The sequence below is a fragment of the Paramormyrops kingsleyae genome, chromosome 9 (assembly GCF_048594095.1).
Source record: "Paramormyrops kingsleyae isolate MSU_618 chromosome 9, PKINGS_0.4, whole genome shotgun sequence".
NCBI lineage: Eukaryota > Metazoa > Chordata > Actinopteri > Osteoglossiformes > Mormyridae > Paramormyrops > Paramormyrops kingsleyae.
Window position 1 is genome coordinate 30,685,559 of NC_132805.1, and position 13,622 is coordinate 30,699,180.

Here is a 13,622-nt window from a genome sequence, read left to right on the forward strand (position 1 = left end):
GTAAAGAAACCATAGATGTATGAGAGGCATAATTACCTACTAGAATCATCCCTTTGCACGATCCACAGGGACCCACAGTCTGGCTTCTTCCAGCCTGTCTAACACTCCTCCCCCCACGGGGGAGAGCCGTCTGAAGCCTCCCGCGGAGTTTTTAGCTGGGCAATGCAGCCAGGAGGTGGGAGGAAGGGCGACAAACCAAACAGAGCTGACATGGGCAAACTCCTTAAAGCAGCTCCGCTGCTTTCTAGGGCTCGCAGCCCTTGTTTTGAAAAAGTTCGTTCTTTTTTTAGATGCACTTTTTCATTAAACCAGAAGTGACGCCCACCACCCTGGGCCTCAGCAAAGGAGGCTGATTCAGCTTGGAAACAGGGGAAGTCACAGGTTTAATACCTTAAGATATGAATAATATAACAACCTCCATTGCACACACATTTAGTTTTTTTTTTCAGGTGGTTGTGCAAATTTGGGAAGCACCAAAATTCTTTGCTTCATGAAGAGGTTAAACCCAGGGCTCACGGAAGCTGTCAGAGAATGAGCAGCAATGATCTACAAGCACATCAAAGTTAGACTAGACAGACGTCTGCACGTCTAGAAATAGGAGCCGTTCCCATACTAGATGAGCAAACCCTCCCACACGCTGAACAAAAACACTCAAGAGACCAGCAGCCAGCAGTAGGGTTCAGTTCCAGCTGATTTTATTTCCTCATTGAAAAAAAATTATGTACAGAAGTATATCGACAATCTGACAGGCAGTGACTTGACACGATTAGCTGGCATGAGTTTCCCCCTTGAAAATGTGTTTATGGCATGAGAAGACGAAACAATATTCTACACAGCATATTGCACAGGATGAATGAAAATAAAGTTATTTTAAAACGGTATATAAAAATCATGAACAACCACCTTAAAAAGGTAAGGGTGTCTAAGGATAGCTGTTCTAGTGCCTGTCCCGTTATAGCTCAACAACATACATAAACACACAATCTTTCCTTATAATACAGTCAAATGTACAAAGATGATCACGTTTCCTCTTTTTTCCTTTTAAAACACAACAGCTATAAACCTGAATTGGAAATACAAATGCTATTCACCATGCCATAAGATACTAAAACAACTGGCTATTTAGCCGACAAGTAGAAAAGATTAAATATTCAAATATGAGAAACGCAGTACGTAAGTTTTGCGAACTCAAATCGGCATCGTAATTGTGTTGTGAATATATATATATAGCCTATATATTCCAACCAGTGGTTAAAACTGAAGTTTTTGTTATAAAAAACGCCAAGAAACTGTTATTTAAAGCTACGAGATCTCTTTAAGATACTAAAAAAACCGCAGAAATGGCTGCTCAAAATACTGGTGTTGAAGCACATGTTTACAGGGGTATTGGGGTGAGATACTGTGTCTTTAAGGAGCCTGCAGATTCAAACTGTAAACATGTATAGGAAGCTGATTTTGAGATAACCAGCCACCTGGTCGTTAAAATTAGGAAATCCAAACAGCGATATACACCGATTGACACCCCCTTTATATATATTTGTACAAAAATACACTGAGAAAATAATCAAACGTTTCTTCTCTTTAAGTGTCAAAAGTCTACATTTAAATATAAAAAATTAAAAGTTAAAACTCTAGCCCTTCGGCGGATGAGACAGACGGAGCGGGTAATACACAAGACGTACGAGAACAAAAAGAGTCGAAAAATGTCGTTTGGCCTGTATAAATACATCTATATAAAAATGGCATCCGAATACATGTACAAGGGAAAAAATACACGAGGATGGAGAAATGGGCGAGAAATCTTCCCACTTAAGATCTGAGAAACCAACTCTAGAAGAAGTTTGGTCCTGAATTGTATACTATAAAGTTCAGCACAGATTTGAGTTCCGCTTGGATCCTGAAGTTAATGAAAACCGCTGGTGATTTTTTTCTTCCTTATTTCGTTAGGAAAAAAACGTGGCGCCATCTAGCCATTTAAATAACGCTAAACACTAGTTTTACTGTCCGACAGTCAACAGAAATCTCAGCAAAGAGAACAGGGTAACATGCGTTTTTTTTCTATAATTTTTTTTAAAAAAATCTTAAAATGTCAACCCACCTTGGACAAAAATTCATCACGATGAAAAAAGAAACCGCTTAAGACGCCTATTTCTGTACCTCTTAAGTTCACGTGGCGATTATAAAAGTTCCCGAACGTCCAACATTGATACAAAGTAGCGGGCCGGAGCCGCGCATTCGACGTGCAAATCAATCACAGTTTTCCAGTTCAGACCGAGTGTTTATTTCAATAGGATCCCAGTCGCTCCTATAGGGGAAAGCTCTCGCGTGATGCCCCCCCTCTTCTGCCGGCAAAAACACTCTCCAGCTCTGGCCCTTCCGACACCCCGCTCCTCGATCCTTCGCACAAGCGTTATAATCTTTAATCAGCGCACCCTGTCCTCTTTCCTCCAGCAGGACATTTGAGGTATGCAACGCACCCCTCGGGTGATCTTCGGATCGCAAATGCATGGTTTTTTTTATTTATTTCACTCTTCCTCCCCGTGTCGGGATCGCGCTCAATACGTGAACACCAGGTTGGAGATGGTCGACTCAAGCCAGTCACCCGAGATCATCTCGCTCACCTCCGGGGTGCAGTAGTCGGGGAACTCGAAGTGGGAGCCGGAGCCCGACTCGAAATTGAAGTCCAAGTCCCTGTCCAAGACCGACGAGCCGAAACTTCCCAGCGACATGCCATCGAAACCGGGACTAGGGTTTATGTCCAGCAGGTCGTCATCGAGCTCCTCGTCTGAGGACGAGGACTGGGAGGACGACGATGAGTGGGAAGCGGAGGGGGTTGGCGAAGACGCCCGCATGCCGGTATACCGGTGGTGGTCGCTGGACGCGCCGGGGGACTCCGGTCCCTCCTTGCCGCTCGCCGCTCCGTCCTCGTAAAGGCTTAGAGGGTCACTGGATTCGGCGGAGCTACTCAGAGTGGGGCTGGCCGGCACGGCGACTGACGAGGGACTAACGCTGTGGCTACCCCCGCCGAAGATGTAGACCCGCTTGGCTTTCCGCTCGGAGATCTGCTTGGCAGCCGAGGCAGACTTTGATTTGTAGAGCGAGTGGTGATCCGCCGCCGCCGAGTGCGAGACCGGCTCCGAAAGCGCCGCCTTCCCGTTCCCCAGCACGATCTTGTGCGTCTTGCCCGACTTAGAGCCGCTGCTCTTTTTCAAAGAGGGCTTGGAGCCAGGGCTGCCGTTAACCTTATCCCCCTTTTCGCCAGACTTGGAGCTGCTTGACTTGACCTTCTTCCTCGGCCGATACTTGTAATCGGGATAATCTGCCATGTGCTTCAAGCGAAGCCTCTCCGCTTCTCGAATGAAGGGAATTTTGTCGCTGTCTTTAAGGAGCTTCCAGCGCTTGCCCAGGCGCTTAGAGATCTCGGCGTTGTGCATGTCCGGGGACTGCTCCATGATTTTCCGCCTCTCGATCTGCGACCACACCATAAAGGCATTCATCGGCCTCTTGATGTGGCCGCTGGGCGTCTTGCACCAGCCGAGGTCCAGTTTATCTCCAGTGGACGCCGTGGAACCAGGAGTCGGCGATGAAGCCATGTCCAGGTCCATGGTTCCCGAGTCGCTCGACTCGCCCGCGAACACCGCCTCCGTGTTCTCAGCGCTGTTAGTCTTCTGTACCATAGTTCAGTAACAAGTGTGCACACTTTATCGCAAGCGGAGTCTCTCCGCCTCTCCGACGCAGAGCAGCCCTCGGCTTTCAGCTCGCTATGATGCAAACTTCACTTCTTCACTACTCCTATACGCTTCAGTTATAAGTTCTACCAGTCCCGAGTCGGGTTAACAAAACCAGAGCATGCAGCAGATAATGCAGTGTTAACAGATGGGGAAGGGGGGGGGGAGAAACTTCCTTGTCAGGTACCTGCCGTGCGATTCAGTTCCGCGGGTAGGAGGAAAAAAATGTTTCCAATTGCTAGTGCGCGTCTCTTAATTCCCAGGCACCGGCTTATATGCAAGTTTCAAAGCCGAACCTGTCGCACAGGAGTCCCAAACTCATACGCTTTTTGTCTCAGCACACCGCCGAGTCGCCAGTCGTTCTCCCAAGCTTCTGCGATGCCTCTGTTTTTTGCATAGCCTTCCCCCTTTCGCACCACGCGGGAAGCCCAAGCGGTTATAAAAACCCTCTTTCTCCCTTTCTATGCTCTACCGTCCATCTGCAGTCTCAAGTTTTAGCAGACAACAGTTCCGCCTCACGCCGCTTTATCCTTTCCCAGCCATATAATGACGAAAGGAAACAGCCAATCGGCTACTGTCTCTATCCTTTCTTGTGTCAAAACCACGCCCCACCCAAGCCCATTGGCGGAATAAGAAATCTAATAACAATCAGTGTGTGCAATGAGGAGCTTTATGTCTGACCTCATTCCAGTGTACACTGCAAACTTAGTTTTAAAGGGACATGCTTATGTACTTATTCATTTTTTCTAGGCATACATGGAAATAAATTACATTAGATTTAAGCTCCCAGAAAAGGAACAATCTAGTGATGGTTGTAAAGAATGGCATCGGTTTTTTAAACATCTGAATCCAATACAATTCAAATTCTCAATTTAATAAGCAATGTGTCAGTTTGGTTTTTTGTAGCTATATATGTGTGTGTGTGTGTATATATATATATGTGTGTGTGTGTGTATATATATATATAGCAAAAATGGAAGTAAATGTTTTAAACAAAGTGTTTTGGGGGCATGGATGTGCATACTTTAACGTTTATGATGGAAAATATCTAACACCAGAAAGCTATTCTAATTTAGATATTTACGTATAGAAATACAGACAGCCCTATGTAGTTTTCCAAAAAACATACATTCGCGTAATTTAAGGCAAACAATGTCTCCTATTATTTTTTTAATTTAAAGTATCTACCTTTCCTTTACAGAGACGGAAAGCTTAGCGGCTGCTTCAGTCCTGCCGTCTGAATTGCATTTAAGTGTTGTGAGAAGACTGTCCCCACAGGCTGCACTCAGACTGTCTTAGAGGGCGGAGTCGCTGAAATGGCAGGCGGTTCTTTGTCACATCAAGCGGGCCACGCACCATCGCGAACACCGGGGGCTTCGGGGAGGCGGGGCGCGTAGTGAAAGCGTTCATATGGAAAACGGGGCTCAGCCACAGTCTGTCGATTCGCTTAAGGCGAGCGATTTGGCTTTGAGCGCACCCAGAATCGCTTCATCGCCCAGTTCTTCCTATCTAACACACGTGTACGCAATGCATACATGCACTTACAAACGCGATCTTAAACATTTAATTACACAATTGCCGTACTTCTGAAGTTTATTTCAAACTTATTTTTGTAAATTATTAATTTTTTTCCCCACAAAGCTAAGCAACATCCAGGAGAACGCAGGCATTAGCAAGCAGAGCCGCACGCTACCTAGGCATACTCCTGCGGTTGAACGGACAGTGGGAAGCGGGAGCGCGCTTACCGGCCTGCACTTGAAGCTGTGTTTGTCTGCGACGCTAGATGGCAGAATGGAGCCAAGGGACGGACGAGGCTGGCGATGTCGCGTTCAGTGGGCGCCGGAGCATGGACCTTTGAGCGAATTACATAATGTAACTCAGACGTTTATTAAGTGTGCAAATTACAGAACTGTTTAACCGTGTTTGTGGCCAAATGTGTTCAGTAAACAACCAAAGGTTCAACCCTCAGCCACCTCTTAGCATAACCAGGTAAAGGTCAATTTATGACATAAATTAATGTGCTATTTTCCCTGCACGCTGACCCAAAGGTGTATATTACTAACTGAATGTGCAAGTAACTAATAAATTACTATGTGAATTAGGAGGTAGCACGTGCACGGACGCAAATAAATGAAAACTCCATTTAATCTTTCCACTGTACTGTGTGTAGTCTACTGTCATACTCAAGAATAAATTACAGTTAAAACTATATTTACATATAATGAACGAGCAAATCGGTAATCACCTTTATGGTAGCCCACGTTATCACTTTCAAGTCCAGCAGGGTGGTTATTCAGGCTTGTGGTTTAAAGTTTTCACACTTATATCTGGAGTTAAAAATATTTAAAAAACCTATAGTGATTATAAAACAAAAATGAGAACGGACAGCCAAAATGCACATTGCTTGCAATGTCATTTAAGCTTCTATACAACCTGAACAATTTCTATTAAACATGTTTAAAGAGTAACATCAAAGCAAATGCCATGCATTTAACGAGCAGCTTAGAGGAGTCGGTGGCAGGCGCACGTGAAGGCGCACGCACCAGCGTGTGTGTTTGCGCAGGGAATGCGGGTTGTCTGAGGAGAGGACTGGAAGCTCCTCAGTAATTGATGATCCTTTCCTAATTATTATAATGGAGCTTCTCTGCCTGTTTCTTAGTTTCTATTGGAGCGATGTATGTCGGCGCCTGGTTCAGCCTGCGCGCTCGCGATGCGCGGGAGAGTGTCGCGTGGAAGCTCGACGCGCGGCAGGTGTGGCCCGTGGCGGATTTGGCGCGAAACCGGTCTGCAGTTCAGGTAAGGGGCGCAGTCCGTTACAAAACCACCCAAAACAAACAAATAGAACGTTAAAATATTAACGCCACTCCAGTCTTTTTTATAAACATGTTGATAATATCATCAACAATTTTACGGCTGGCTTCATTTACGGCGAGTTTTTTAAGTTGCTGGATCGTTTAAATGTGTTTATGCATGCACGCACACACGCAAACACACACATATGTATATATATATATATATAAATGCTTGTGTGTACATTACGTGTATAAAAAAAAAAACAGTAGTTTTCCAGTAAAATGAGTTGTGAAGCATCTATTCCTCAACTTACATTTTTTTTAAATGTTCTGAAACATTCACTAGCATTTCTGAGGCTGGAAAGTGTTACCTTTAAAAAAAAATTCAGGTTATTAGGGTCATCTAGGCAACCGAAAGTGTGTATATGGAACAAAGGGAAAAAATGCATCTATTATTTTGAAAAAGTATCCGTAATCTGAGATCACTTATCACAGGTTTTTTTTAAGTGTTGAGAAAACAGTTTGTGGGGTTTTGATTTGACTCACAACAGCTACTAGTATATGCCAGAGAGGCAATTACTGTAATGTGGGATAACAATGATGTGATATGATAGAGAGGAAAGGGGAAAGCATGACCGTGATGGAGGATTTTATAAGTGGGAGCAGGTACGCCTTCATCGCTGCCTTATACCACATCTGGAGGAAACGCTTATGCTCACTCAGTGTGTATGAATCCCTTCATAAGCCGTCAGGCCCATGATGAATTGGAATGAAGCGCATCATCTGTATGACATAATTTGACAGATTTACACCAGGTGATTCCTGACAGGGCATTTCCTAGTGTCAGCTCTGAAAGGAAGGCCGTTTTTTAATACGGTTCGGAATTGAAATCCAAAGGTGAGGTGGCAGTGACTTTTTGGGTAGAAATATTGCATTTTGGGTTTCAAACAAGACCCCTGAAAAGAAAAGCAATATAGCGTAAAGGCAGTTATTATAATTCCCTTGACAATAAATTATACTTTCGTAGAGGTCATTTTTGCATAAACTTAAAATATGTGTCTTTCCTCAGTATTTCTTTACTTTCTATATGAATATATATGCTGGTATCACCTTTGGTCTGTACTTTCTGTCCTTCCTATTTTTTTTTTTTTTAAACAGCCATAAGCATCTGTGAAATGAGATTTGGTTTTATAAATGTGCACTGGAGAAAGCGGACATATGATAGTAATAGATTAATAATATGATAAAACTCCATCGGGTTGCACGTTAGAAAATGCAATAGTTCTTCCATGGGCCCCTTTGGCTTGACCTCCCTCAAGCACCAATTTATATCCATTTTCAGAACAGAAGGATCTTATCTAGTGGATTGAAGCAAATGATATTTGCTTTTAGCTGATTTTACTGCCTTATTCTGCTCTGTGTAGTTTTTGATATCAAAAACAGATCATTCAGAGTAAATCTGTATTATGCACTTCCATGAGGTGGTACCCTAGTTAACCGTATTGATCATTATATTATGATATGCATGTTTAAACAGGTGCAAAGGACATTGGCTATCTTATCTGAAGAGCAGCTGTTTGAGCTGTCCTATCTTTAAACTGTCTTTTTGGCCCTTGGCTTGCAGACGTGCCTGTGTTTTTGGTGTCAGGCTTTGATTTCTTTAAGTTCAGCTGTGGTGTATGGAACACCTGCTTTTCAAGGTTTCCAAGAATATTTGAAAAATCCTCAGAAATGGAGGGAAATGCAGGGTACTTTTATATAAATACATAAAAGGCTACATTTAGATTATGCATTATGTAATGCATATTTTTAAATTGTTTGATTTTGAAAAAGGTGTTGATATTTCAGTTGAGCATACATATATATGTGATTTTGGACAAAATGAATTAAATAATCAAGCATTTTTTCCTAGAATGTTTTCCCTGCTGACCCTGTAGTCAGAGAGATGTTACCTCACTTTACATAATTGTGTCCATTTATTACAAATGTGATGTATGATTCAGTGGGGACACCTCAGCTGGCTGCTGAGGACCTGCTCATTTCATTCATCTGCTCATCTGCTTCTGTTTTGGAGACCAACAGTAGACAGAAAGCGTGTGGAATTGGTTCTGTGAGGCTGTGAAATCCCCCTTATTACTTCCAGTATTACACAGTGGAGCCGAGGGAAGCTTTACAGCTGACACACAATGGACGGAGCTTAAATAAGGGCCTTCTTGATGACGTAGCAGGCCTGCTCCCACCTTCCAAGAATCGTTTTATTTATTATATATATGTTTTTTATGTGTTCCACTGCTGACACAGCAGACAGTTCAGAGGGTCTTCAAATGACAATTTGCTGTCCTGAGTCGCCTGACATGATAACTATGAAGATAGTGTCGGCTCCAGAATTTTAGGCTTTACCTTAAAAGTATGTCTGGATGTCTAATAAGTTCCCCATCCTGCATTTTTATCAATACTTGAAATGATACACTTTTGACTGATTTTCACTGATTCCCCCACTGTTTTGTTTTATTATTAGTGGATCAGTAATTCTGTCATGGCCACTATGCAGCAGACATGGTTGGTATGAATTGTATCAGCTTGTCGTGCACAGCCTCCTTTAGTTTGGCTGATGGTACAGTAGCTTAGCAATTTCAGAGGAGTTAATGTGAATGCAGCTCTTCAGTGACCTTTCCTTTCAGTCTCTGCCTTGGATATGCTGACTTGCAGTGTGACTGTACAACACTTTGGGTGATTTTTGTTTTCATTTCATTGCTGTAGATGCCTTTTTAATTTGCCATCTTGTGCCAGTGTTATAATCGATGGCATTTGATCATAAACTATATAAATGAATAAACAATAAAAAGGTTTATTCAGGAACAAGCTATTATAATTTGAAGTGCTGCACCATGAACAGATGAAAACATCACACATATTGTTTGATGCAATAAGGTTAAGCAGTGGTTAGTTGGGGATAATTTGTAACAAAAATGGCAAAAAAATATTTAAGTAAAGTTAGGAAATGTGCATAAAAGAGTGTTGAAATAATTCATATATATTTCTCTATGACCACAAGCTAAGTTGACATGTATGTGTATTTTGCATTTCAAAATCCTGCAGCAAATGAAAAAATGCAATGGATTGATTGACCTGAGTTGAAAAGCTGCTCTGATCATTTAAAAACAAGTTGTCTGACTTTAGGAGTGAGAGTGTATGGTTTCAGATAAAAGAGGGAAAAAAGAGCAATATTGTCTTCATAATCACGGATCAATAGTAGTGAAAGTTCACATCCTGTTGTGATTATTTTTGAAAGGTAATCAAATGAGAATCCTGTAATAAATTAACAGCTAGATAACTTGGGCCATCTCCTTTTGGATGGGTCACTTGAAAGGGTTATTTAGAACATACACCTGCTGATTTTTGAGAGTACAACAGGTTGGTATTCAAATTTACAGGATGCCACCTGTAAGTTAATATTGAAGAGATAATCTCACTTGTCTCCAAGCGCAACACTGTCAGATGGACCAACGCTCTCACCCGAAAGCTCACCACACCAGACTTAATCAAATGAAAACAGACCACAACAGGGAAACAGCAGATCAGGTGAAGCGGGTGTTGTTGGCAAGGTGACACAAACCATCCTGGTCAATTAATAAGACATATGGCATATTAACACCCTCGCCTCAGTAGGATGCGCCCGAGGTTCTGGAACTGACCTTGGACGTGAGTAATTACCTCACTCACAGCTCACATTTATCTTCCTTTCAGAATAAAAAGGCATCGTGGAATGCACTCTCTCGTTTCATTTCATCTCAGTTGTTTGGGGCTCAACACTCCATAAAATCACAGAAAAGCATAGACACACTTATTGACCAAACTAGCTCCATGTAGTATGCACTTCCGCCATCCAGACCGATTTCAAAGGTAGACAAAGCTTTCCTGCACATCTTTGTTGTATAGAGCTGTTGGTCTTTGCTCTTGTGACCTTCCAGTTACCTTTAACGAGTCTGACCATTCTCTGACCTCTCTCATTATCATTAAAAAGGTGTGTTCACGCACAGACCAGCCATTGACTGGATGCTTTTTGTTTATAGCACCATGCACTGTGAACTCTACTTCTACACACTGTAGTGTGTAATAATGCTGTTTCTGAAATGCTGGAACCCCCACATCTAACACCAACAATCACACCACATTTAAAACTTCTCAGATCACACATCTTTGTTGCTTTAATGCGTAACCTCTTTTCCCTGCTTTTGTCCTGTTCGTATTCAGTTGCATCCACATAATCTGCAATTTTGTAGAGCAGGCTCATCTCGTTAAGAAGTATGTGCACCTACTAAACTGGGCATGTGGAAATTGCACATCACATACGTGGCTGTATCACCATTTGTGTATGTATAGTGTATGGTTGATGTATGGTTAATCCTGCCATTGATTTGAGTTTCCTCACTTAGTCTTCAGTCAAATCGACAACTAATTTCTACAAAGTTGCAAAGGAAAATGTTAGTTTGCTGTTTATTTTTCAGAACATTAATGGTTTTAATGATAGATGAGAAGTTAAATGATTTCAGGCCCCACAGCCTGACATTTTACTGAAACCATTTTAGTGCCATATTATAATCATGGGCAGGAACGTGTGCGCTGTCAGTTAATCTCTGAATTGGGCTTGGAATTTGGGCTTGCCCATTTCACTATGGAAGTTCTCCCAAACACATATAGCCAATTCCCATTATGGCCGACTCAGGTAGGGGCCAACAACAGAGTTCAGGTAAGGGAAGCGGCAAGCATAGACCCAGGAATTGATTTGGGGGGGTGGAGTGTGGTTTTATGGTGAGCTATAAGAGTGGAGCTAAGAGGATTGGCTGCATTCGCCGCTCGCTCAGCAGACGAGGCGTAGAAACTTAGAGGTCCTCGTCAGCGGAGCGAGCTTCGCAGGGCCAGTACAGAGAGAGAGAGATGAGAAAGCGGGAGAGAACGAAGGCACAGCAGCAGAAGAGAAAGAGAGAGAGAGAAGAAACCCAGGAATTTCCCCCACCTCCCTCTTTCCTCGCCGATTTCCGGTAATGGATTGATATCAGTACAGCCTGGTTGGCAACATGGCTGGGCATGGGAGTGTTCGTCTGGCTACTGCATCCCTGCGTACACCCTCCGCCCCCAACCTCCTACGTCCACCCCCCCACCACCATCCTCAGCTTCCTACACCCCCCCCCCCAACCCCAGACAAGTGGGTCCCCGAGTCTACAGAGGACAGTGAGTGATAACACTGTGCATCAGCTGACTGCTGTGTCACAACGCTGCCGTCTTCCACAGTTTGCGACTGGCAGGGCTCTGCCTGCTGCAGTTTCCAGCCGCAGTGCGGCAACGCAGATGCTGCGAGGAAGAGGCACAGCTGCGACTGGATTTTTTTTGGAAGACGGTGTATTTTTGTGGGGATTTTTTCCGCCACCCCACCCCCCCCCCCCAAGTATTCTCAGTCTTGTTTTTTTCTGCATCTCGTATTTCGGGTGAAGACAATTACCATTGCAGGGAAAATCTGAGACGGGCAGAATGGACGGAAACCTGGATCTATATGGTTGGCTCAGCAAAAAAGGGAATATGGCGTGCTGTTGGGAATGTTCTCCGACTGATCGGCTTCATCGCCTCGGAATGAGACTGCCTTGCCTGGGACATGATCCACCGCATTGGCACCATGAGATGAGGAGTACCTGTCTGGGCACAGACAAAGGAACTTCCCCCCTCCAGCTGCAGAGGATGACCGGGGCCCGACTCCGTTTCGTCCCAACCCGCGGCGCTGGCACCAGCATATCCATACCTTGGCTGCGGACAGAGATGTGCCTTTGCGGGCCGGGTCGCACCAGCACCACCGCCAAGCACAGCTGCGGAAAGCCAGACACGTTGACCTAAATCAATCCCAGCCGCTTCTGGAATTGCGGGGGGGGGGGGGGGGCTGGGGGCAGCCGACTGGCAGAGACCACCCCCCCCCCCCCCCCACCCCCGCTCACACACCAGGCAGCCACCGTGTGGGGAGTCCCACGGACTGCAAACTCCACCACGCTGCCTGCCAGAGAGAATACACCCTCCCTCGGGTTCGCCGTTTTATCCAGTTCCCTTCACTCCTCCCTGCCTCTGCCGTCCTCCTGTTATCAATCACGTTCGCTATCATTGCGCTTTACGGCGGATTAGCGTGTCAGCAGCGCCGATCTCGTCCGCCGCCGCTCACGAGGCGAGACGCTCCCCCTTCTATCTGCCGGGCTTAGCAGTTGCTGCCTGGGTGAAGCTATGCATCTACGGACACTAGCAGGGCATAACAAAGGACACAGGACAAAGCACGCAGCCTCATCTGCTGGATTATAGTAAGAACATCACGTTCTTTGTTTTTTTCTTTAACCCTTCGTGTTTTTTGGGGTTTTTGACTCCGAGACATGAAGAGTCTTGCTCCGCTATGTTGTTTACCCCCCCCTCCCCAAGCCATCTTCGAGGGGGAAGGGCTGGCCTCAGAAGTCAGCGATCTGCGCCAACAGTATATTTTGGTTTCTGCTAATTTCAAACGCTTGGGCCTTAAGGGATGGATGTTCGATCCTGAAAGAAGGTTGCAGTCAGAGGAATAAAAACCACAAGCGCAGCAGAGACGGCTACAGCGGTAACCGACTGGGAGAATCAGGCGGGGGCTGAATAATTCATATGCTGAAATTACCCTGCCTTCAGCTTCCCACATTCTTCCAGCATCGGAATCCTTAAATCATTCTGCTCTTCCAAGACTAACTCCTCAATCCCATTTGCATAAACTGCAGCACCCAAAGTCCTTCGAGGAAGACTGCTTCCACGCTCAAGAACATCACTTTTCCTCAGCTACAGCCACCTTTTTTTCTCATCCACAAAGCTTTGAAGAGGACGACTGGAGACAGTCGCAAAGGAAGAGCGAGCGACGTCCGAGCTCGAGCACGAGGTGCGACTAGGTTAAGCGGTGCAGGCAGCCCAGTCTCCAAGGGGTTTGTTGGTTCTTTCGAATGTTGGCACCCAGCTTTCGAACCCTGCTCCAGGAATGTTTTTCCTTTTTGTTTTAATTGCGGTGAGTAAAGCTTGGGAGGAAGTATGTGCTTGTATCCTGTCAGCTGGGATT

The 13,622-nt window shown here is 44.6% G+C and overlaps 1 protein-coding gene across 1 annotated transcript; it reads right to left on the bottom strand.

Moving 5' to 3' along the window:
- Positions 1 to 673: 673 nt before the first annotated feature.
- sox4b (SRY-box transcription factor 4b) lies at positions 674 to 4,563 on the bottom strand. The gene has a single exon (XM_023812806.2). It carries the CDS (start codon positions 3,675 to 3,677, stop codon positions 2,556 to 2,558), a length of 1,122 nt encoding a protein of 373 aa, XP_023668574.1. The 5' UTR covers positions 3,678 to 4,563; the 3' UTR covers positions 674 to 2,555.
- Positions 4,564 to 13,622: the final 9,059 nt, after the last annotated feature.

Bases quoted from the DNA above. Each gene is read 5' to 3' on its own strand.
- sox4b (XM_023812806.2), bottom strand. From the start codon at position 3,677: ATGGTACAGAAGACTAACAGCGCTGAGAACACGGAGGCGGTGTTCGCG.